The sequence below is a fragment of the Acipenser ruthenus genome, chromosome 41 (genome assembly GCF_902713425.1).
Source record: "Acipenser ruthenus chromosome 41, fAciRut3.2 maternal haplotype, whole genome shotgun sequence".
Classification (NCBI taxonomy): Eukaryota; Metazoa; Chordata; class Actinopteri; order Acipenseriformes; family Acipenseridae; genus Acipenser; species Acipenser ruthenus.
The window spans coordinates 7744034-7770678 of NC_081229.1; the positions used below are offsets into that span (position 1 = coordinate 7744034).

Consider the following 26645-nt stretch of genomic DNA (forward strand, 5'->3'; position numbering starts at 1 on the left):
AGTAACTGCCAGACCCTGATCAGAGAGTCCCTTTCATCCCAGTCACTGCCAGACCCTGATCAGAGAGTCCCTTTCATCCCAGTCACTGCCAGACCCTGATCAGAGAGTCCCTTTCATCCCAGTCACTGCCAGACCCTGATCAGAGAGTCCCTTTCATTCCAGTCACTGCCAGACCCTGATCAACAGAGAGTCCCTTTCATTCCAGTCACTGCCAGACCCTGATCAGAGAGTCCCTTTCATTCCAGTCACTGGGAGACCCTGATCAACAGAGAGTCCCTTTCATTCCAGTCACTGCCAGACCCTGATCAGAGAGTCCCTTTCATTCCAGTCACTGCCAGACCCTGATCAGAGAGCCCCTTTCATCCCAGTCACTGGGAGACCCTGATCAACAGAGAGTCCCTTTCATTCCAGTCACTGCCAGACCCTGATCAACAAAGAGTTCCTTTCATCCCAGTCACTGAGTGGAAGCAGTGTTTCAAACTTGTGTAAACATGCTGAGAGGGCCTTTACATCACAGGCATTGTTTATAAAAACAGTGATATCATCAGCGGACGCCGTTAACTGAACTGGCAGGGAATTGTGCCAGGGTGCTGTGTCTCGTGTGCAGCCTTCCTTCCTCCCTCTCAGCAGCTGAATGCTGTGCCAGGGTGTGTGTCTCATGTGCAGCTGATCCACACGCATTCTTACTGTGCAGAAATACACACAAAAACAAATCCGTTTGAAATATATATGCTAGATGATAGACTTCCCTCCTCAATCTTTATAACGTTGTGGATTTTGCAGTGAATAATGAAGATGATGATCATGCCGACCAAGACAGAAGAACATTTTTGGGGAGAAAGCTGCACCCCAGGAATGTGACCCTCTACCAGGTGTAATCACAACACCACGGCTCAGCTCACCGCTACCACCCCTGCGCTGACTCGGGAGGGCGAAGACGAACACACGCTGTCCCCCGAAGCGTGTGCCGTCAGCCGACCGCTTCTTTACACTCTGCAGACTCATCATGCAGCCACCCAAGAGCTACAGCGTCGGAGGACAACGCAGCTCTCAGGCAGCTTACAGGCAAGCCTGCAGGTGCCCGGCCAGACTACAGGAGTCGCTGGTGCGCGGATTGAAAAGGCAGGGTGGGAGCCAACATACTTATGAACAAACCAGTTATTTTAACACGTTGAATGAATCTTTTAAATGTAGCGGTACCGTGCTGGATTTAGTTGTAACTTTTGAATTTATAAGGTCATACAATGCTGGATTCTATGATATTGTGGCACACGTTACTTTTTAAATCGCTGTCTTTCTAGGTGTGTATGATTGGTTAGTTACTGAAATCTCAGTCAACAACTGAAGACATAAGAGGATCACTTCGTAACACTTCATTTGAACCGATGAAGCATAACCTGGTTAACCGTGCTGATGGCAAATCAAATGCTTAGATGACAAATAAGGCTGCATTCTTGTAGAACTTAAGGATAAAACAAAATACATCTCAACAAGGAATTGCATTAGTTCCATTACAAGGTGGTTTCAAGAAATACGTTCTGATTTAAATATAGGTCTACTATGGATAGTTTGGGATATTCCGTCTATTTAAACAGTATGTAGCTGTTTATTTTTTTAAATTATTTTTATATATAATTATTAGTCGAATAAACCGCCCTGCTAAAAACTTCTAGCCCTGCTGAACCCAACCCCAACCCCAACCCCAACCCCAACCCCAACCCAACCCTCTCTATAACACACAGCACAGTGCAATGCAATCAGGTCATCAGAGTTCATACCCAAACCCAAACCCAACCCTCTTTAAAAGTGTATGTGTCTGTGTGTGTGTGTGTCTGTGAGTGTGTCTGTGTGTCTCTGTCTGTGTGTGCATGTGTGTGCGTGCGTGCGTGCGTGTGTGTGTGTGTGTCTGTGAGCGTGCGTGCGTGTGTGCATGTATGCGTCTGTGTGTCTCAATGTGTGTGTGTGTGTCTGTATGTGTGTGTGTATGTGTGCATGTGTTTGTGCGTTTGTATGTCTCAGTATGTGTGTGAGTGTGTGTGTGTGTGTGTGTGTGTGTGTGTATGTGTGTGTGTGTGTGTATGTGTGTCTGTGTGTGTGTATGTGTCTGTGTGTCTGCGTGCATGTGTGTGTGTCTCTGTGCTCACCTCCAGTCTGGTTGAAGCGCTGCATTGCGACTCCAATATTGGTTTTGAAAACCTGCTCTGCACCGATAAGGTTCTGAGTCTCTCTCTCCCAGTACTCCGGCCCCTCAGATCTCTCCATCCAGTCCTGTGTGGGGATCACCCTCTTGGTGACACTGTCGTAGTAATCAATCTGCACATCATCCAGCATCCCCACCGTCACAAACTCAGGGAGCCCCGTCCCCTCTGAGACCCCCATGAAGAAATACCGCAGGGAGTGGGTTCCTAGGACAGGGGAGGACACACTGGTTAGTCTAACTGACACAAGCAGCTCTCTGTGTCTCCGGAGGGATACCTGGATAACAAGTACAACTTTGAGGTGTCACAACACTAGAGGATAATAAGAGGGACTGTCAAACACTCAAACTGCTTAATCCTGAGTGATTCTTCCAGTCACTTAAACACAAAACTACCTTGATATACCAGAGTACAGTAACCCTGTCTAATCCAGCCCCTCTGTCTTGCTATATATACAGTAACCCTGTCTAATCCAGCCCCTCTGTCTTGCTATACCAATACAGTAACCCTGTCTAATCCAGCCCCTCTGTCTTGCTATACCAGTACAGTAACCCTGTCTAATCCAGCCCCTCTGTCTTGCTATACCAGTACAGTAACCCTGTCTAATCCAGCCCCTCTGTCTTGCTATACCAGTACAGTAACCCTGTCTAATCCAGCACCTCTGTCTTGCTATACCAGTACAGTAACCCTGTCTAATCCAGCACCTCTGTCTTGCTATACCAGTACAGTAACCCTGTCTAATCCAGCCCCTCTGTCTTGCTATATATACAGTAACCCTGTCTAATCCAGCCCCTCTGTCTTGCTATACCAGTGCACCTATGTGTTAATGATCTGCTGAGCTCATGGGGTTAGGGTTAGGATTGAGTTAGGGTTGGGTTAGGGTTAGGGTTGGGGTTGGGGTTGGGTTAGGGTTGGGTTAGGGTTGGGGTTGGATTGGGGTTGGGGTTGGGTTAGGGTTAGAGTTGGGATTGGGTTAGGGTTGGGGTTGGAGTTGTGTTGGGTTAGAGTTGGGATTGGGTTAGGGTTGGGGTTGGAGTTGTGTTGGGTTAGAGTTGGGATTGGGTTAGGGTTGGGGTTGGGGTTGGGTTAGGGCTGGGATTTGGTTAGGGTTGGATTAGTGTTGGGGTTGGGTTAGGGTTGGGGTTGGGGTTGGGTTAGGGTTGGGGTTGGGGTTGGGTTAGGGTTGACGTTGGTTTGGGTTTGGGGTTGGGGTTGGGGTTGTGTTGGGTTAGGGTTGGGGTTGGGTTAGGGTTAGGGTTGGGTTAGGGTTGGGGTTGGGTTGGGTTCGGGTTAGGGTTGGCGTTAGGTTGGGGTTGGGGTTCGATTAGGGTTAGGGTTAGGATTGGGTTAGGGTTAGGGCTGGGATTTGGTTAGGGTTGGGGTTGGGGTTGGGGTTGGTGTTGGGTTAGGGTTGGGGTTGGGGTTGGGGTTGAGGATGGGGTTAGGTTAGCGTCAGGGTGGGTTGATGTCAGAGAGGTGCAGAGCTCAGCACGTGAAAGGTTGGAGTCCTGGACGAATGCCCAGAGGACAGTTTCTAGTGGATATTCCTTTGCACTGCATCCCCGCCTCTGTGTGTAGAATTCCTGCATCACACGCTTCAATGGACAGGGACTCATTTGCATGTGAGCTTCAGATTGAACTCGGAAAATAAATACGCATTTTGAAAAAACTGATTTATTTGACCAGATTTATTTTTCCAGATTTCACTGCGAACGACAACGATGTATTTCGCATGTATCTGTCAGCTAAATGTTGATGTCAAGTGTAAAAAACAAATAAATATTTAAAGAGCGAAGCATTTTTTTCCAGATTTAATTGTCATGTTGAATTTATGATGAGCATAAATTATATCTAAGTACAAATTTCAAAACTTTTAAGAATGTTTTTGTTAACATTTATGTCTTAAACTAAATCTGAAAAAAGAAGCCTTTTTTTGTGGTAAATCCAGGACAATTACGTATCTAAGTTAAATTGTAAAAAAAAAGCACAAATGTTTTCTCACGCCCAGCGCACTGTGTGAGAACAGTGTCTCTTCAGAGCGGAGGCTCCAGCCCTGTAGTCCACTAATTGTAATAAGGGTTAGTTTAATGAAGCTTTATGCACTACGCAGTATTTAAATATATTTGTTATGTGGTTAAAATGCTGATATTATGCACAGCGTTTTTTCCCCATGACATTAGAAGTATGAGTGCAGAGGTTTACTAGTTCTGTGCTGGACAGAGCATTTTAAACAGTTGAAGTGAAGCGCGCATGTCTGGACAGAGCATTTTAAACAGTTGAAGTGAAGCGCGCATGTCTGGACAGAGCATTTTAAACAGTTGAAGTGAAGCGCGCATGTCTGGACAGAGCATTTTAAACAGTTGAAGTGAAGCGCGCATGTCTGGACAGAGCATTTTAAACAGTTGAAGTGAAGCGCGCATGTCTGGACAGAGCATTTTAAACAGTTGAAGTGAAGCGCGCATGTCTGGACAGAGCATTTTAAACAGTTGAAGTGAAGCGTGCATGTCTGGACAGCATTTTAAACAGCTGAAGTGAAGCGCGCATGTCTGGACAGAGCATTTTAAACAGTTGAAGTGAAGCACGCATGTCTGGACAGAGCATTTTAAACAGTTGAAGTGAAGCATGCATGTCTGGACAGAGCATTTTAAACAGTTGAAGTGAAGAGCGCATGTCTGGCTGTATAGCTGTTGCCCCTTTGTTGTACAGCTGGAAGCTGCAGTGCACAAGCAGAGGTATCTCATGTTAGAAGAGGTGGAGGTCATGGGAGGGCAAGTAACAGGGGTAGAGCTGCGTCCTCCAGCTCTCGGGGCTGTTTTTTACACGACAATTGTGCTCTGATGAAAAGCAGCCGCATGCGTGCGTTCCCATTCACTGGTGCTCTGATGAAAAGCAGCCGCGTGCGTTCCCGTTCACTGGTGCTCTGATGAAAAGCAGTCTCATGCGTTCCCATTCACTGGTGCTCTGATGAAAAGCAGCCTCATGCGTTCCTATTCACTGGTGCTCTGATGAAAAGCAGCCTCATGCGTTCCCATTCACTTGTGCTCTGATGAAAAGCAGTCTCATGCGTTCCCATTCACTGGTGCTCTGATGAAAAGCAGCCTCATGCGTTCCTATTCACTGGTGCTCTGATGAAAAGCAGCCTCATGCGTTCCCATTCACTGGTGCTCTGATGAAAAGCAGCCTCATGCGTTCCTATTCACTGGTGCTCTGATGAAAAGCAGCCGCGTGCGTTCCCGTTCACTGGTGCCCTGATGAAAAGCAGCCTCATGCGTTCCCATTCACTTGTGCGCTGATGAAAAGCAGCCTCGTGCGTTCCCATTCACTGGTGCTCTGATGAAAAGCAGCCTCATGCGTTCCCATTAACTGGTGCGCTGATGAAAAGCGGCCTCATGCGTTCCCATTCACTGGTGCGCTGATGAAAAGCAGCCTCGTGCGTTCCCATTCACTGGTGCTCTGATGAAAAGCAGCCTCATGCGTTCCCAATCACTGGTGCTCTGATGAAAAGCAGCCGCGTGCGTTCCCATTCACTGGAGCGCTGATGAAAAGCGGCCTTGTACGTTCCCATTCACTGGTGCTCTGATGAAAAGCAGCCTCATGCGTTCCCATTCACTGGTGCTCTGATGAAAAGCAGCCTCATGCGTTCCCATTCACTGGTGCTCTGATGAAAAGCAGCCTCATGCGTTCCCATTCACTGGTGCTCTGATGAAAAGCAGCCTCATGCGTTCCCATTCACTGGTGCTCTGATGAAAAGCAGCCTCATGCGTTCCCATTCACTGGTGCTCTTATGAAAAGCAGCCTCATGCGTTCCCATTCACTGGTGCTCTGATGAAAAGCAGCCTCATGCGTTCCCATTCACTGGTGCTCTTATGAAAAGCAGCCTCGTGCGTTCCCATTCACTGGTGCTCTGATGAAAAGCAGCCTCATGCGTTCCCATTCACTGGAGCTCTGATGAAAAGCAGGCTCATGCGTTCCCATTCACTGGTGCTCTGATGAAAAGCAGCCTCATGTGTTCCCATTCACTGGTGCTCTGATGAAAAGCAGCCTCATGCGTTCCCATTCACTGGTGCTCTGATGAAAAGCAGCCTCATGCATTCCTATTCACTGGTGCTCTGATGAAAAGCAGCCTCGTGCGTTCCCATTCACTGGTGCTCTGATGAAAAGCAGCCTCATGCGTTCCCATTCACTGGTGCTCTGATGAAAAGCAGCCTCATGTGTTCCCATTCACTGGTGCTCTGATGAAAAGCAGCCTCATGCGTTCCCATTCACTGGTGCTCTAATGAAAAGCAGCCTCGTGCGTTCCCATTCACTGGTGCGCTGATGAAAAGCAGCCTCATGCGTTCCCATTCACTGGTGCTCTAATGAAAAGCAGCCTCATGCGTTCCCATTCACTGGTGCTCTAATGAAAAGCAGCCTCGTGCGTTCCCATTCACTGGTGCTCTGATGAAAAGCCGCCTCATGCGTTCCCATTCACTGGTGCGCTGATGAAAAGCAGCCTCATGTGTTCCCATTCACTGGTGCTCTGATGAAAAGCAGCCGCGTGCGTTCCCATTCACTTGTGCTCTGATGAAAAGCAGCCTCATGTGTTCCCATTCACTGGTGCTCTGATGAAAAGCAGTCTCATGTCTTCCCATTCACTGGTGCTCTGATGAAAAGCAGCCTCATGCGTTCCCATTCACTGGTGCTCTGATGAAAAGCAGCCTCATGCGTTCCCATTCACTGGTGCTCTGATGAAAAGCAGCCTCATGCGTTCCCATTCACTGGTGCTCTGATGAAAAGCAGCCTCATGCGTTCCCATTCACTGGTGCGCTGATGAAAAGCAGCCTCATGCGTTCCTATTCACTGGTGCTCTGATGAAAAGCAGCCTCATGCGTTCCCATTCACTTGTGCTCTGATGAAAAGCAGCCTCATGCGTTCCCATTCACTGGTGCTCTGATGAAAAGCAGCCTCATGCGTTCCCATTCACTGGTGCTCTGATGAAAAGCAGCCTCATGCGTTCCCATTCACTGGTGCTCTGATGAAAAGCAGCCTCATGCGTTCCCATTCACTGGTGCGCTGATGAAAAGCAGTCTCATGCGTTCCCATTCACTGGTGCTCTGATGAAAAGCAGTCTCATGCATTCCCATTCACTGGTGTTCCTGGCTTCAATAAAGAATGAAGGATGATGCCACGGAGCTGGATTATTTGAAGTTGTTTCTGACTGATGATGTTATGGATATGTGACAGAGACAGAATGATTCTTGGTGATAAATCTCCCTCCTGACCTGTGAGGGCGCTGTGTAAAGAGTGCCCTGGACTGGATGGCCTGACAATTCATTCCCAGGGTTAGAAGAAAGTCGATCATCTACAAAGGGGGCGGAGCTACGGTACACCAAGTCATCGCTCCAGAGAGAAAGCGATGTGGCAACCGCGGATTGGAGGAGAAACGGCTGCACTCGCTAACCAAGGGGGCGTGACTGAAGGTATAAAAAGGGGACGTGGCTAGGTGATCTGTTCCTTTGTAATGGTTAAGAGAACGCTAAAGGACAAGCAAAATATTACCGTGAGTGTTTAGTGTTTGTTTGTTTTGTCGGTTCTAATTGTACTTGTTTGTTATTATTAGACGGCTAACACGATCCGGAGCTGTCGCTACAGGCCAGCACAAACCCGGACAACACTTCACCAACAGTCACGGATAAATTGTATTTCACCACTTGCATGTTAGCACTCACTGTGGACTTGTGGTCGTGTGTGTGTCTTTGTGTGTGTTTATACTGGGTTTATTATTTCGGGACTGTCACCCGTTGTTTAACAGTGCATGTGCATTGCCTGGGATTATTATTTGCAGTCACAAAAGATCTGGAATTACAATAAACCTCCACTCTAAATAAAGCATAGTTTGGACATTGAAATCACTTGCTTGTCGTTACATGTGCACCGCATCACTCCTACACCTGCGCACTGCAAACCACTTTGCAGGATAACATTCAGAAGCAGACGAATACATTTTCCCAGGAGCAGATGGAGAAAATACCAGCTGATAAACCCCATGCAAGAATGAGGAGCTGGAAAAAATGTCACTTTAGATGGCCTGTGGCAGTTTTTGGGGCTTTCATTTTTGATGGGGATAGTGAAAAAGCCATGTCATTTCACATGAGCCTGGTGAAGCAAATTCTGCACAGTGCAGGTGATCAGGGAGGCAGGCCAAGCACCGCGGTGCATCCCGTGAGGCTGACGGCTCATCATTTCCCAGGTCTCATCCTCTCCAAAGAGAACAAGGCAGTGTTAGCAGAGTGTGCAATACGGGTTGTGGTCACCGACATCAGCTGGGTGAGTGGAGATGGAATACCAGTGCATACCTTGCAGGAACATTCCACTTTGCGCTGCACCACGTTTTGAAAAATGGCACACAACTTAAAACTAGTTTTTGGCCTAACTATTTATTTATTTATTTATTTATTTATTTACTTACTTACAGTCATGGTCAAACACTGACCAAAACGTTTGCATTGCTATAGGGAAACTTAAAAAACAGAAAAACCTTGAACCTTATTTCTGCCAAGCTGTACCTTTTTACATTTGACCATGTTTAATAACATTTAAATGAAATATTACTCTAAAAACAAGTGTAGTGCATTTTCTTTCAGAATTCCAAAAAAAAACCTGGCTCAGAATTCCAGAATTGCAGTCTAAACACGGCCTGGAAAGGGTTAATAGAATGTTTTAAACTGCTCCAGATTTGTGCTCAACAGCCTGACCTTCCAGTCTTATCAACACACTGCAATACTGTATAATAATAAAGCAGCCTGACCTTCCAGTCTTATCAACACACTCCAGTACTGTATAATAATAAAGCAGCCTGACCTTCCAGTCTTATCAACACACTGCAATACTGTATAATAATAAAGCAGCCTGACCTTCCAGTCTTATCAACACACTGCAATACTGTATAATAATAAAGCAGCCTGACCTTCCAGTCTTATCAACACACTGCAATACTGTATAATAATAAAGCAGCCTGACCTTCCAGTCTTATCAACACACTGCAATACTGTATAATAATAAAGCAGCCTGACCTTCCTGTCTTATCAACACACTGCAGTACTGTATAATAATAAAGCAGCCTGACCTTCCTGTCTTATCAACACACTGCAGTACTGTATAATAATAAAGCAGCCTGACCTTCCAGTCTTATCAACACACTGCAATACTGTATAATAATAAAGCAGCCTGACCTTCCAGTCTTATCAACACACTGCAATACTGTATAATAATAAAGCAGCCTGACCTTCCAGTCTTATCAACACACTGCAATACTGTATAATAATAAAGCAGCCTGACCTTCCAGTCTTATCAACACACTGCAATACTGTATAATAATACAGCAGCCTGACCTTCCAGTCTTATCAACACACTGCAATACTGTATAATAATAAAGCAGCCTGACCTTCCAGTCTTATCAACACACTCCAATACTGTATAATAATAAAGCAGCCTGACCTTCCAGTCTTATCAACACACTGCGATACTGTATAATAATAAAGCAGCCTGACCTTCCAGTCTTATCAACACACTGCGATACTGTATAATAATAAAGCAGCCTGACCTTCCAGTCTTATCAACACACTGCAATACTGTATAATAATAAAGCAGCCTGACCTTCCTGTCTTATCAACACACTGCAGTACTGTATAATAATAAAGCAGCCTGACCTTCCAGTCTTATCAACACACTGCAATACTGTATAATAATAAAGCAGCCTGACCTTCCAGTCTTATCAACACACTGCAATACTGTATAATAATAAAGCAGCCTGACCTTCCAGTCTTATCAACACACTGCAATACTGTATAATAATAAAGCAGCCTGACCTTCCTGTCTTATCAACACAATGCAGTACTGTATAATAATAAAGCAGCCTGACCTTCCAGTCTTATCAACACACTGCAATACTGTATAATAATAAAGCAGCCTGACCTTCCAGTCTTATCAACACACTGCAATACTGTATAATAATAAAGCAGCCTGACCTTCCAGTCTTATCAACACACTGCAATACTGTAAAATAATAAAGCAGCCTGACCTTCCAGTCTTATCAACACACTGCAATACTGTATAATAATAAAGCAGCCTGACCTTCCTGTCTTATCAACACACTGCAGTACTGTATAATAATAAAGCAGCCTGACCTTCCTGTCTTATCAACACACTGCAATACTGTATAATAATAAAGCAGCCTGACCTTCCAGTCTTATCAACACACTGCAATACTGTATAATAATAAAGCAGCCTGACCTTCCAGTCTTATCAACACACTGCAATACTGTATAATAATAAAGCAGCCTGACCTTCCAGTCTTATCAACACACTGCAATACTGTATAATAATAAAGCAGCCTGACCTTCCAGTCTTATCAACACACTGCAATACTGTATAATAATAAAGCAGCCTGACCTTCCAGTCTTATCAACACACTGCGATACTGTATAATAATAAAGCAGCCTGACCTTCCAGTCTTATCAACACACTGCAGTACTGTATAATAATAAAGCAGTCTGACCTTCCAGTCTTATCAACACACTGCAATACTGTATAATAATAAAGCAGCCTGACCTCCCAGTCTTATCAACACACTGCAATACTGTATAATAATAAAGCAGCCTGACCTTCCAGTCTTATCAACACACTGCAATACTGTATAATAATAAAGCAGCCTGACCTTCCAGTCTTATCAACACACTGCAATACTGTATAATAATACAGCAGCCTGACCTTCCAGTCTTATCAACACACTGCAATACTGTATAATAATACAGCAGCCTGACCTTCCAGTCTTATCAACACACTGCAATACTGTATAATAATAAAGCAGCCTGACCTTCCAGTCTTATCAACACACTCCAGTACTGTATAATAATAAAGCAGCCTGACCTTCCAGTCTTATCAACACACTGCGATACTGTATAATAATAAAGCAGCCTGACCTTCCAGTCTTATCAACACACTGCAGTACTGTATAATAATAAAGCAGTCTGACCTTCCAGTCTTATCAACACACTGCAATACTGTATAATAATAAAGCAGCCTGACCTCCCAGTCTTATCAACACACTGCAATACTGTATAATAATAAAGCAGCCTGACCTCCCAGTCTTATCAACACACTGCAATACTGTATAATAATACAGCAGCCTGACCTTCCAGTCTTATCAACACACTGCAATACTGTATAATAATAAAGCAGCCTGACCTTCCAGTCTTATCAACACACTGCAATACTGTATAATAATAAAGCAGCATGACCTTCCAGTCTTATCAACACACTGCAATACTGTATAATAATAAAGCAGCCTGACCTTCCAGTCTTATCAACACACTGCAATACTGTATAATAATAAAGCAGCCTGACCTTCCAGTCTTATCAACACACTGCAATACTGTATAATAATAAAGCAGCCTGACCTTCCAGTCTTATCAACACACTCCAGTACTGTATAATAATAAAGCAGCCTGACCTTCCAGTCTTATCAACACACTGCAGTACTGTATAATAATACAGCAGCCTGACCTTCCAGTCTTATCAACACACTGCAATACTGTATAATAATACAGCAGCCTGACCTTCCAGTCTTATCAACACACTGCAATACTGTATAATAATACAGCAGCCTGACCTTCCAGTCTTATCAACACACTGCAATACTGTATAATAATACAGCAGCCTGACCTTCCAGTCTTATCAACACACTGCAATACTGTATAATAATACAGCAGCCTGACCTTCCAGTCTTATCAACACACTGCAATACTGTATAATAATAAAGCAGCCTGACCTTCCAGTCTTATCAACACACTGCAATACTGTATAATAATAAAGCAGCCTGACCTTCCAGTCTTATCAACACACTGCAATACTGTATAATAATAAAGCAGCCTGACCTTCCAGTCTTATCAACACACTGCAATACTGTATAATAATACAGCAGCCTGACCTTCCAGTCTTATCAACACACTGCAATACTGTATAATAATAAAGCAGCCTGACCTCCCAGCCTTATCAACACACTGCAATACTGTATAATAATAAAGCATTTTGCCATGACTCAAAGGAATACATTGCAAGATCTGCTCTGGGAGCCCCAGGTCTGGTGCATTGATGGAAGAGTCCTCAGGACTCTGTTCTTCACAGGACCGATCACAGGTGGCGTGTTCAAACAGTCAAAGGAAGTATGTTCTGACTGTAGCGTCACAGTTAACAAATTCTCACAAAACGGTGGTGCGTGAAAACAGTCAGTATGCTACTAAAACAGTTTGCCACAAGTTCTGTAAATCAGATTCGGCTCAAGCTGTTTGTATAGATAACAGCAATTTGAATAAGTGTAGAAATTGTGAAAAGGATGTTCCAAGCAAGGGAATGAGCGAAAAGGATTCAGAGTTTTCGTCGGCTGCCTCCTGCAGCTGTATGGGGGGCTCAGATCAGCGGGAAGAATTGATGTTAAACCAGCCAAGCATTGTCTCCTCCAATGACATGAAATGCAACTAAATCCTGTATCTGTACTACAGTGTTGATTTTGATATCCCAGCTGCCCTAGCGGTCTGGCGGTTGCGCAGTAGGAAAACGAGAAATATGTTTGTTAGACCTGCTTTGCACGTTTGCGGGAAAAAATCAATCTTCTTTTCTCACAAAAATTTTTGTGTTGGTCAGAACAATTTCTTGTGAGGGTTTGGGCAATTTATTTTGGGGAGTCTAAGACTTTTGCACAGCAGTGTACTTACATGGGACATGTCTAAGACTTCTGCACAGCAGTGCACTTACATGGAACATGTCTAAGACTTCTGCACAGCAGTGTACTTACATGGGACATGTCTAAGACTTCTGCACAGCAGTGTACTTACATGGAACATGTCTAAGACTTCTGCACAGCAGTGCACTTACATGGAACATGTCTAAGACTTCTGCACAGCAGTGTACTTACATGGAACATGTCTAAGACTTCTGCACAGCAGTGCACTTACATGGAACATGTCTAAGACTTCTGCACAGCAGTGCACTTACATGGAACATGTCTAAGACTTCTGCACAGCAGTGCACTTACATGGAACATGTCTAAGACTTCTGCACAGCAGTGTACTTACATGGAACATGTCTAAGACTTCTGCACAGCAGTGTACTTACATGGAACATGTCTAAGACTTCTGAACAGCAGTGCACTTACATGGAACATGTCTAAGACTTCTGCACAGCAGTGTACTTACATGGAACATGTCTAAGACTTCTGCACAGCAGTGCACTTACATGGAACATGTCTAAGACTTCTGCACAGCAGTGCACTTACATGGAACATGTCTAAGACTTCTGCACAGCAGTGCACTTAAATGGGAAAAGAACTAAGGTTGCATTTCTTAAAAATGGATTATCAGACAAGATAAAAAAGACAAACAAATTGTTAGACAGGAAGAATACATATGGATCACGTACAGACTTCCACTGGATATCTACTTTGAAATACTGCACCAGACCCCATGCTAACTTGCTATCTGTGCCATGTTTGCCCAGCGGCCTGGATAAATACACATGGGGGCTGTAGAGGGGTTCTACCTGTGTGAGAATCAACTTTGCAATAAGGGGCCCAAAGCGATTTAACCCCTGAAATACCCCGGTTACTTATTCAATTTGTGTTACATTTGTGGGATGCGAATAAGAAGCTGGAGAAGAAGAAGCCAACTTCAGCATTGTGTAAATATTCTACATTTTATGTTGAAACACGTGCCCAATTTTTACTATTACAAAACAGTAACTTGAAAAAGGTTGAACAGTAAAAATGAGGTTTACCAGAGCTTTTTAGTAAAAGGATTGTAAACTCACCTGCAGCAGACCCAGCATGAACGCAGCACAGGATCCCCAGCACAACCGCCCTCAACATCTCCGCTACTCTTCAGACATCACAGTAATACAAAATAAACTCACACACAGTTACACACTGAACAGCTCTTCGCGGTTCTGTCCAATTATGACGGCTCTCAGCCAATAGGATGCGCAGCATCATCAGTCTCCGGGCAGGAGGGCCAAAAGCACAAAGCCGATTTGGTTTACAGAAGTGTTTCCACTGGCGTAGCCGGGACTTTTTTGCCACTGGGGCAAAAATACAAATATCTCTAAAAACCTTCAATTTTTGCCAAGCGCTCCTGTTCTGATTCAGTTTTAAGAACCGCTCTGGCCAAAGGTTTTGCAGCACCTAGAATTTTAGGATAGAGACATAATTAAATAAAAAAGTAAAAAAATATATATGAACATAATATATATTTTATTTATCAAAGAAACTACAAAACGATATTGCAAACGTCTACCGGAAGCCATAATAGTAGTACAGTATTTCATGTTAGATTTTGAAATGTCACATTTTTTAAATTTGTGTCCGTATATGGAAAACTACAAAGCGGTGTGTAATTCAATATGTTAACGTAACATTATTCAGCAGGTTTCATTCCACTTTATGTGGTAATGTGTTCATTCTATATATAGAAGGCATAGAGGGATCTACGACATTGAGTCGGTAGAACCTGGTACACGTATGCGGGGTAGTCCAGCTAGCCGCAGTACATACATCGGTCAACGAGGCACCTCTGAAGAGGGCCCATGACGTAGCCACACCTCTGGTAGAGTGTGTGGCCCTCCTCCCAGGTGGGGGTAGGACAGCATTAGTATACGCAGTGAGACTGTGTCCACAATCCAATGGGACAGTCGACAGGGCAGAGGGAATTCAATCTCCTATCCGTCTCCTCCGCGAAAGGAGGGGGATGGAAAGCCTCTAGTTCCACTGACTGCTTCAAGTGAAAAGCTGTAATCACCTTAGGGAGGAAAGCAGGGTTCATGCACAATGATACCGTTTCCATCATCCCAAACACACATACAGGAACTGTGCACAGACAGTGCCTGTAGCTCACTGACCTGCTTAGCAGAGGTGATAGCTAACAGAAAGGCTGTCTTCATAGAGAGATCGTTCAGCTCAAACGGGGCCTTAGTGAGAGCCTCCAGTACCACGTCTAGACTCCACTCGGGAGGACGTCCTTTATAGGAGGACGCAACCACTGAGCACCCTTTAGAAAATGGGTCACCAGAATATGAGTGCCCGGTGATACTGAGTCAATGGGAACATGGCAAGCAGATATGGCTGCTAGATACACTTTCAATGTAGAGGGGGATTTACCTGCCACTGTGTTAATACCTGCCCCTTTGAGAGTCTGTCTGAGAGTCTGTCTGTCTGTCTATCTGAGAGTCTGTCTGTCTGTCTGAGATTTTGTTTGCCTGAGAGTCTGTCTGATTGTCTGAGAGTCTGTCTGTCTGAGAGTCTGTCTGTCTGTCTGTCTGTCTGAGATTCTGTTTGTCTGAGATTCTGTTTGCCAGAGAGTCTGTCTGTTTGTCTGAGAGTGTCTGTCTGTCTGAGAGTATGTCTGTCTGTCTGAGAGTCTGTCTGTCTGAGATTCTGTTTGTCTGAGAGTCTGTCTGTCTGAGATTCTGTTTGTCTGAGAGTCTGTCTGTCTGTCTGAGATTCTGTCTGTCTGAGATTCTGTCTGTCTGATAGTCTATGACACTGACTGTGAAGGGGGTTCAGCAGACCTGTCAGCACTGAGCTTTCAAAACAAGGGAGCTTTTCTAACTGAAATCACAGTGAGCAGAACAGACTGTGATACACAGATCCTTCTAATTGCTTTCAAAAAGGAAACATATCAAACAGAAAAACAACCATGAGATGCTTCACAATCAAAACCACGAGGTGACAGCAGGGCGCCCCCAGCATGACATGAGGGGGGGGGGGGCAAGTCCGTCTGAAACGTAACTGAAAAAATAAATACATAAAATACCCTTACGAAGTTGACGAGGATAATAATATTAATAATAAAATACTACTGCTGCTACTAGGGGAGATACCAGATGATGAAGGTGGTTCACGCAGGGCGAGGCTCGGCCACTCCTGCTGTGCTGACCCTGTGAATTCCTGCACTGCATCATTTCTGGAGGAGGGGACTCTCCCCTGATATTCCGGTCAAAGATAGAAACATACAAGATACAACTTACTACAACTACTACTAAATAAAACAACAACAACAACAACAACAACAACAATAACTAGAACTGCCAGGCAGTTTTACGGCTCTTGATATTTGCCAAGTTTGAAATCAGTAACTTCACCAGTTCTCCAGGAAAATGCATCGGGTGGCCATCTTGGTTCACGCACAAACACCATTTTTGAAAAACTTAATTTCACCGACACAGGCATGATGGTTTTCAGGTTTGGAGTTAATCAACTAAACTGTTTTTAAACTGAAGCGGTTTTAAATTTAACAAGAAAATGAAGGGCTGGCGGCCATTATTATTATTTATTTCTTAGCAGACGCCCTTATCCAGGGCGTCTTACAATTGTTACAAGATACCACATTATGTTTACATACAATTACCCATTTATACAGTTGGGTTTTTACTGGAGCAATCTAGGTAAAGTACCTTGCTCAAGGGTACAGCAGCGGTGTCCCCCACCTAGGAATGAACCCACGACCCTCCGGTCAAGAGTCTAGAGCCCTAACCACTACTCCACACTGCTGGCCATCTTAACAAAACAACACCATTTTGTGAATTCTCTTGTCGCCGGGATGATGCTACTAAGTTGGGAGTAAGCTGGTTAAAAGGTCTTCGAGCAGAAGCAGTTGTTTGTTTGGTGAGCGTTTCGTCAAATTTGGTGGCAGTATTTTGATATTAAATTTTATCACAGCAACTTCTGCTTCCCAAAACTTGAAGCAGGTTTGGATGTTGATGCCAAGTGTCAGATCAATCACTTCACCGCTTCCCAAGGCGAGGATTTCGAAAGGTTTCTAAAAAAATGCATCAGGCCATTTTGTTTCCGGTCAACACCATTTTTGTTAGAGTCAGTTGTGTTGACACAGTGACAGGGATGATGCTTGTTAAATTTGGAGTTAGTCAAGTAAACCGTTTGTCAGCTGAGGCTGTTTTAAATTTAAGACGTAAATATACAAAATTGGGAGTTTGTTGGTCAAGCGGCTTTCAAATAAACGCAGTTCTCTATTAGGGCCGCGTTTCGGTACAATTTGTGGCAGCCATTTTGATAGTAAACTTTATCGCAGCAACTTCTTGGTGGGATTGGTAGCTAATGATGTATGCAAAGTTTCAGATCAATCAGTTCACCGCTTCCCAAGAAACAGATTTTGAACTTTTTTTTTTTTTTAAATGCATCAAGCCGCCATCTTGGTTGAAGAAGAAGAAGATTCTCAGCAATAACAAAATGCTTCCCAGGCATTCTGTCTGGGAAGCCTACTACTAATAATAATAATAATAAAAATGATTTTGGTTTATTGTTGCCAGTCTCGTGTTTTTCATCCATATTAGCTTGTTTGAACAATCAATCTGAAACCCACATTTAGGGGTGGCACTGCGATGCCTCGTTTGCTCATGAAACCGCGCAGTCTTTCATTGGATGAATTGATCTTATGATGTCACGTTAGTCAGGTGATAACACCGTGTAACAAATTTTTTTTTTTTTTGTTCCTGGGTAGTAAGTGTTATTTCCTAATTGCTTATGCCTCAAAAGTATAGAAAATGGCTATTATTCCCCACAAACTTTGCTTTTGTGATCAGGACAGTGATATTTTGAAATGTACCTATTTTCCAGAACATTCCAGATAGATTCAGTGCTGAGTAAACTTGGAGTAACTTCTAGAACTTTCTAGAACTTTCCAGTAATATAAATAGTAGTATAAATACAGGGGCCTTAAGCCCACCAGTTCAGTTTAGTTCCAGCTGCCTAAGTGGATACATATCTGCATTTTTCTGAGATGGCATCAAGAGGCTGCAAGCATCCGGCAGACGCATTTTGCTATGTCTGCAGCCAATTTATCAAGACAAGAGCGAAAAAGTACTCCGTGGAAGCATCTGCTAAGATGTGTGAGGCCTACAAGGCATATTTCGGCATGCCTGTCGGGGATCAAGACAAACCCTGGGCACCTCATTTCACCTGCGAGCACTGCAAAAAAACTCTGGAAGGTAAGATGGACAATTGTTGCTCGGAATTTTATGTTATAAAATTTGTTACAATTTTTAAAATTGTAAAAGTTTTTAATTTTAAAATGTTTTACAATTTTCAATGTTATTGAAAAAATATATCATATATGAAAAATGTTGCGAGAATCTCTTACACATTAGTCATGGGTGAAATAAATGTATTTTTGTAGGATGGTACAGAGGGGAAAAGAGAGCCATGAAGTTCGCTATCCCAAGAATTTGGCGGGAACCCACTGACCACTCAAGCAACTGCTACTTCTGCATGGTGGACCCTTCCAAACGTCGGACTGGCAAGAATGCACCTGCTATCACGTATCCGGACCTTCCTTCATCCATCGCCCTGGTGCCACACTGCCATGAGCTCCCCGTACCCACTCCTCCGGAGAGAGAGCAGCCGTCTTTAGAAGACAGCAGCAAGTCAGAGAGCGAGGAAGACGTTGTAGATCCAGATGACAATTTCTTGCGGTGGAGCTGAGGAGAGAAACCCATACTACCCCAACCAAAAAGACCTCAACGACTTGATTAGAGATCTTGGTCTCACCAAGTCCAATGCCGAGCTTTTGACGTCTAGGCTCAAGCAGTGGAACTTGTTGGATGAAAGTGTGCAAGTCGCAGATCAGAGGTCCTTTTTCCAGCTTCTTCACCCGTCAAGATGGGCTCTGCTTCTGCCACAATGTGACCAGTCTGTTCAAGGCAATCGGAATCGCCTGTAACCAGAATGAGTGGTGCCTCTTCATTGACAGCTCATCCAGGAGCCTCAAAGCCGTGCTGCTCCATAATGGTAACAAGTACCAGTCTCTTCCCCTGGCTCACTCGGTGCACCTCAAAGAGGATTACAACAGCATCAAGAACTTGCTGGACGCCTTGAAGTATGATGAGTACGGCTGGGAGGTCATAGGAGACTTCAAAATGGTGGCATTCCTGATGGGTCTCCAAGGCGGTTTTACCAAGTTTCCCTGCTATCTTTGCCTTTGGGACAGCAGGGACACCAAGGCGCACTACCACAGGTGGGACAGGCCACAGCAGACCGAGTTCTCTGTGGGGAGGAACAACGTCAAGTGGGAGCCACTGGTGGACCCCCGGAAGGTGCTGATGCCACCACTAATCATCAAATTGGGCCTTATGAAACAATTTGTCAGAGCTCTAGATAAGGAGTCGGCAGCCTTCAAGTACCTTCAAGACTTCTTCCCTAAGCTGTCTGAGGCAAAGGTCAAAGCCGGTGTCTTCGTCGGACCACAGATAAAGAAGATCCTGGAGTGCAATGAATTCCCCAAGAAGCTCACTAGTAAGGAGAAAGCGGCTTGGAACAGCTTTGTCGCAGTGGTTCAGGGCTTCCTGGGCAATCACAAGGCCGAAAACTATGTGGAGCTGGTTGAGACTCTGGTGAAGAACTACGGCACAATGGGCTGTAGGATGTCCATATCCTTGATGCTCATCTTGATAAATTCAAGGAGAACATGGGAGCGTACTCGGAGGAGCAAGGCAAGCGCTTCCACCAGGATATACTGGACTTTGAACGCCGCTACCAAGGACAGAATAACGAGAACATGATGGGAGACTACATTTGGGGGCTGATTCGTGAAAGTGATTTACAGTATAATCGTAAATCTCGAAAAACTACTCACTTTTGTAGTCATTTTTGTATTACTTTAGTATAAATATAGGTTAATTTGGATTCATATGTTGTTTTTTTCTGACTTCATGTGAACGAAAAGACACAAATTCGCCCGTTTTCTCATTGGAGATAGGTAAATTTCAAAATATCACTGTCCTGGTCACAAAAGCAAAGTTTGTGGGGAATAATAGCCGTTTTTTATACTTTTGAGGCATAAGCAATTAGGAAATAACACTTACTACCCAGGAACAAAAATTGTGTTACATAGTGTAATAATACGGAAGTTTTTAGAGCGGTCTGTTGGTCCGCCGTCAGTATTAATTTCCGATTCCTGAATTGCCAGGTAAAGAAAGAAAGAGCGACACTGTTTAAAACGCTACCGCCCCTCGCATCCCGTTTGTCCTCCTTTGTTTTGGTTTCTCATTTAAAATGTGTTCATTGTAAATTAGTTCCTGGTGTGATTGTTAATGTGGCTTGTTATTTTAAACACGTGATTCAGTGTGATTGCAGTCACACTGCAGCTGAAGGATCAGTCAGATATTGAAAAGAAGCGTTACACTTTTCACGAGCTATAAACAGCAAAAGTGGGACAGCTTGAAGGATAATTTACCAAAAAAAACCAAACATTACGTTAAACAAAATGTGCACTAACACGTGTTTGCATTGCATTGTCATTAAGAGACAGTAAGGATGGGATCCAGCGAGTCAGCGCTGTGAATAACAAGGTGTGTAAACTCCGGGTCTGGTGAAGTTCAGCACATAGACTGAACAGATCAACACGAACACATACATCGCTATTGAACCTCAAGCAAATGCAAAGACTTGTATTTCATTTTGCTGAATGAAACCATTTCAACAAGTGTATATTTAACAGTATAAACTGCGCTGCAGGAAGGACCAGTGAACAGCTGTTTCCTGTTTCATAAAATGGTCTTATTCCTCTAAGAAAGCATGTCTGTCTTTGTGCTGCTTCTAAATATGGACCATTGAGTTAGAGGGCAAAGTTTACTCCTAATAAAATAACTTAAAACAATCATGGAACTGCTGCTAGTCATCGCGTGCTAGTTTTATGATATTCTTTGTTTTATTTAAATTCAGTTCTTTCCGGACGGTGCGCTTGTTCTGTGAGCTTCCTTTCGCCCCTTCAGACCGCCCTGCAAGTCCAGTCTGCCTGACAACAGAACATTAACAAAACATAAATAACCAATCACAGAACACGCAGTCTAGTGGCCACGCCCGCCTGCTCGCGCCGCACGTCTGACAGGGGGTGCGTTCACGAGAGGCAGACTTTGCTAAATCTGCAAAGATTCTGAAAATTCATTGGCTACTTGCTCCGATTCTGTGCAGAATCTGTGCAGAATGACGAAAGTCTGTGTGTCGTGAACGCACCCATGGACTCGCTGTCGTGCGCAGCAACACAACACCGGCGCTGTATGAAAAAAATTTAATATCTGTAACATATTGTTATTTGCATCGTGTTTTATTACTGCAGGTAATGCAGGTGTGTGATAGCTTAAGATAACAGCATGTTTGTGTTGAGTGCTGGAACTCATTCGATGTCTATAGATCTAGTCTGTTAAGAATGCATAACTCATGTATTCATGTATTATAGATGTGAATAGCTGGGGTTCTGCACAACACTGTGGAGCTGCCTTATAGACCCTTTTTAGATGTCTAAGGATGTATAACTCATGTATTCATGTATTGTAACATTTCTGCTACACCTGCGTTCTACCTGGAAATCATGACACCTGCAACAGCATTCAATCAACCAAGCTTTATTCATTAAACCGTACAGCTGCAGAGCACAACACAGCTCAGCATCGAACCCGTACAACACAACACAGCTCAGCATCGAACCCGTACAGCACAACACAGCTCAGCATGGAACCCGTACAGCACAACACAGCACAGCATCGAACCCGTACATCACAACACAGCTCAGCATGGAACCCGTACAACACAACACAGCTCAGCATCGAACCCGTACAGCTGCAGAGCACAACACAGCACAGCATCGAACCCGTACAGCACAACACAGCACAGCATCGAACCCGTACAGCACAACACAGCTCAGCATGGAACCCGTACAGCACAACACAGCTCAGCATCGAACCCGTACAGCACAACACAGCTCAGCATCGAACCCGTACAACACAACACAGCTCAGCATGGAACCCGTACAACACAACACAGCTCAGCATGGAACCCGTACAGCACAACACAGCTCAGCATCAAACCCGTACAACACAACACAGCTCAGCATGGAACCCGTACAACACAACACAGCTCAGCATCGAACCCGTACAGCACAACACAGCACAGCATGGAACCCGTACAACACAACACAGCTCAGCATCGAACCCGTACAGCACAACACAGCACAGCATCGAACCCGTACAACACAACACAGCTCAGCATCGAACCCGTACAGCACAACACAGCACAGCATCGAACCCGTACAACACAACACAGCTCAGCGTCGAACCCGTACAGCACAACACAGCTCAGCATCGAACCCGTACAGCACAACACAGCTCAGCATGGAACCCGTACAGCACAACACAGCTCAGCATCGAACCCGTACAGCACAACACAGCACAGCGTCGAACCCGTACAACACAACACAGCTCAGGGTCGAACCCGTACAGCGCAACACAGCTCAGCATGGAACCCGTACAACACAACACAGCTCAGCATCGAACCCGTACAGCACAACACAGCTCAGCATCGAACCCGTACAGCACAACACAGCTCAGCATGGAACCCGTACAGCACAACACAGCTCAGCATCGAACCCGTACAACACAACACAGCTCAGCATCTAACCCGTACAGCACAACACAGCTCAGCATCGAACCCGTACAGCACAACACAGCTCAGCATGGAACCCGTACAGCACAACACAGATCAGCATCGAACCCGTACTGCACAACACAGCTCAGCATGGAACCCGTACAGCACAACACAGCTCAGCATGGAACCCGTACAACACAACACAGCTCAGCATGGAACCCGTACAGCACAACACAGCTCAGCATCAAACCCGTACAGCACAACACAGCTCAGCATCGAACCCGTACAGCACAACACAGCTCAGCATCGAACCCGTACAGCACAACACAGCTCAGCATCGAACCCGTACAACACAACACAGCACAGCGTCAAACCCGTACAACACAACACAGCTCAGCGTCGAACCCGTACAGCACAACACAGCTCAGCGTCGAACCCGTACAGCACAACACAGCTCAGCATCGAACCCGTACAACACAACACAGCACAGCATCGAACCCATACAACACAACACAGCTCAGCGTCGAACCCGTACAGCACAACACAGCTCAGCATCGAACCCGTACAGCACAACACAGCTCAGCATGGAACCCGTACAGCACAACACAGCTCAGCATCGAACCCGTACAGCACAACACAGCTCAGCATGGAACCCGTACAACACAACACAGCTCAGCATGGAACCCGTACAGCACAACACAGCTCAGCATGGAACCCGTACAGCACAACACAGCTCAGCATCGAACCCGTACAGCACAACACAGCTCAGCATCGAACCCGTACAACACAACACAGCTCAGCATGGAACCCGTACAGCACAACACAGCTCAGCATTGAACCCGTACAACACAACACAGCTCAGCATGGAACCCGTACAGCACAACACAGCTCAGCATGGAACCCGTACAACACAACACAGCACAGCATTGAACCCGTACAACACAACACAGCTCAGCATCGAACCCGTACAGCACAACACAGCTCAGCATGGAACCCGTACAACACAACACAGCTCAGCATGGAACCCGTACAGCACAACACAGCTCAGCATCGAACCCGTACAACACAACACAGCACAGCATTGAACCCGTACAACACAACACAGCTCAGCATTGAACCCGTACAGCACAACACAGCTCAGCATCGAACCCGTACAGCACAACACAGCTCAGCATGGAACCCGTACAACACAACACAGCTCAGCATGGAACCCGTACATCACAACACAGCTCAGCATGGAACCCGTACAACACAACACAGCTCAGCATCGAACCCGTACAGCACAACACAGCTCAGCATGGAACCCGTACAACACAACACAGCTCAGCATGGAACCCGTACAGCACAGCACAGCTCAGCATCGAACCCGTACAACGCAACACAGCACAGCATTGAACCCGTACAACACAACACAGCTCAGCATTGAACCCGTACAGCACAACACAGCTCAGCATGGAACCCGTACAACACAACACAGCTCAGCATGGAACCCGTACAACACAACACAGCTCAGCATCGAACCCGTACAGCACAACACAGCACAGCATCGAACCCGTACAACACAACACAGCACAGCATCGAACCCGTACAACACAACACAGCTCAGCATCGAACCCGTACAGCACAACACAGCTCAGCATTGAACCCGTACAGCACAACTCAGCTCAGCATGGAACCCGTACAACACAACACAGCACAGCATCGAACCCGTACAACACAACACAGCTCAGCATCGAACCCGTACAGCACAACACAGCTCAGCATTGAACCCGTACAGCACAACTCAGCTCAGCATGGAACCCGTACAACACAACACAGCACAGCATCGAACCCGTACAGCACAACACAGCTCAGCATGGAACCCGTACAACACAACACAGCACAGCATCGAACCCGTACAGCACAACACAGCTCAGCATGGAACCCGTACAACACAACACAGCACAGCATCGAACCCGTACAACACAACACAGCTCAGCATCGAACCCGTACAGCACAACACAGCTCAGCATTGAACCCGTACAGCACAACTCAGCTCAGCATGGAACCCGTACAACACAACACAGCACAGCATCGAACCCGTACAGCACAACACAGCTCAGCATGGAACCCGTACAACACAACACAGCACAGCATCGAACCCGTACAGCACAACACAGCTCAGCATGGAACCCGTACAACACAACACATACCCCAGACAGGACAGGAGAGTGGTACACTGTAGCAGGGTGATTGCCCTGCACGTGTGTATTTAGTGTGGGTATCATTTGTATGTGGAAATGGGTTTATTGTATGTCGTTGTGGAGTTGATTTGTTTAATTACATTCATTGTTTACAGACGGGCGCTCGATTGAGACTTGCTGCCTGCTAGGCTTGGTTGAGGGGAAGGGCAGCAAGTGATTGGCTGTGCTGGACCTCAATCAGCAGGTGGGCGGGTCTTGACCGAGTGTCCGTCAGTTTAAAAGCATCCGCGGGAGATGGTTCGAGGCGACTGTAACGCCATGCCAGAGGTGAGCGGCATATACTCGGGAGGAGAGGGTCCGCTCTGCAGGAACGACAGCTACGCAACCCTGAGACTGCAAGCGGTGCTTGTGAAGGCAATGCCCAGCCAAGGCCGTATGAAGCAGCACGAGTCGTTGTATGAATACCGGCTCATCAGTAGGTTAGGGGATTGTGATCCCATGTGATGTATAGCGAGGGTTACGTAGTGTAGCCGGTTCCTGGAGCGGGACGCCTCGTTTTAAGGCTAGCGCTCGCCCTCTGGGGCACCTTTTATTTGTAGTTTTTGAACTGTGTTTTATTTTGTATTTTTGTACAGCTCGCTGTATGTGTCCTCTGTGCGTTACCATGGCTGGTAACGTCACATGACCACCTTTACTTTTCTGTTTGTATTAATAAATCCTGCGCGCCTGTGCCAGCGTTTCAAATCCACCCCCAGTTGTCTCTCTGTGTTGTAAACAGCGGCTATCCACGCACGTGACGTAACACCCTGTCACATACACACAAGAGGAAACAATAACACAAGCGTTAACAATAACACAAGAGGAACAATAACACAAGAGAAACAATAACACAAGATTTGAGTTCTGGGGAACCTGAGACTTCAAATGGTGTCTGATAATTCATGAGTGGGTTTCCAGTAGCTGCATTATCTCAGACCACCTTTCAGTCAGTGTGTTCCTGTGCAGATCCCTTCACCCCAGCACAGCTTAACCAACCCCAGAGGTTTGTTTATTTCTTAGCAGACACCCTTATCCAGGTGACTTACAGTTGTTACAAAAGCAACACGGGAGGCAGGTTTATTCTTACAGAGCTCCTACGTTATGGAATGCGTTTTGGTCACAACCTGGTTCCTCGAGGCACTGAAAGCTGAACAAAACGACCGTGCAATTTTTACATGTGGCTTGAAATGCTGGGATGCAACAGCTTTGTCCTGCAATACATACATGGAAAGATGTCTGTCACTCAAAGGGTTAAAATAAAAAGCCATGACCAACACTAAACTCAAAATAATATACTACTGTTTGTGTTCAGTACACTGCAGGATGATATTACACTGTCTATACTCTTGTGTTTGTGTTCAGTACACTGCAGGGTGATATTACACTGTCTATACTCTTGTGTTTGTGTTCACTACACTGCAGGTGACTTACACTGTCTATACTCCTTCTATAGGACACTACCTGTATATTGTACCTTTTCAATGGACACCCTTTGGACTAAAATCCAACAATTTACAACAAGCTGTAAACCTGAGCAATGAAGCCCTGTTCTTATTGTGCATGTGTTTGTTGTGTGGTGTTTGTAGACGTTCAAGGAAAGGTCTTTGTTGTTGCTTGTGGTCACCACAGGGGGCGCTGCAGCACGACTCAGAGCAGAGGCCTGTCTAGTGGGGGCGGGGAGGGACTGAGGCAGCCCTTCAGAGTCATGGTCCCTCCTTCACTGCTCCCAGTTCCCTGAAGTCAGGTGACTCCTGCCTGCTAGTGTGG

General features: G+C 45.3%; 1 protein-coding gene and 1 long non-coding RNA gene across 3 annotated transcripts in view; both read right to left on the reverse strand.

The window, feature by feature from the left end:
* Positions 1 to 14156, reverse strand: part of LOC131709127 (H-2 class I histocompatibility antigen, Q9 alpha chain-like) — a 20214-nt gene extending 6058 nt beyond the window's left edge. For both annotated transcript variants that reach the window (XM_059011074.1, XM_059011073.1), the window contains exons 1-2: positions 14040 to 14156; positions 2145 to 2405 (exon numbers count right to left, since the gene is read on the reverse strand). In XM_059011074.1, coding sequence (XP_058867057.1) covers positions 2145 to 2405; positions 14040 to 14097 — 319 coding nt within the window. In that variant the 5' untranslated portion in view covers positions 14098 to 14156. The remainder of the gene's footprint in view (positions 1 to 2144; positions 2406 to 14039) is intronic.
* LOC131709134 (uncharacterized) overlaps positions 1 to 26645 on the reverse strand; it is a 53047-nt gene that overhangs the window by 8322 nt on the left and 18080 nt on the right. The window lies entirely within an intron of this gene.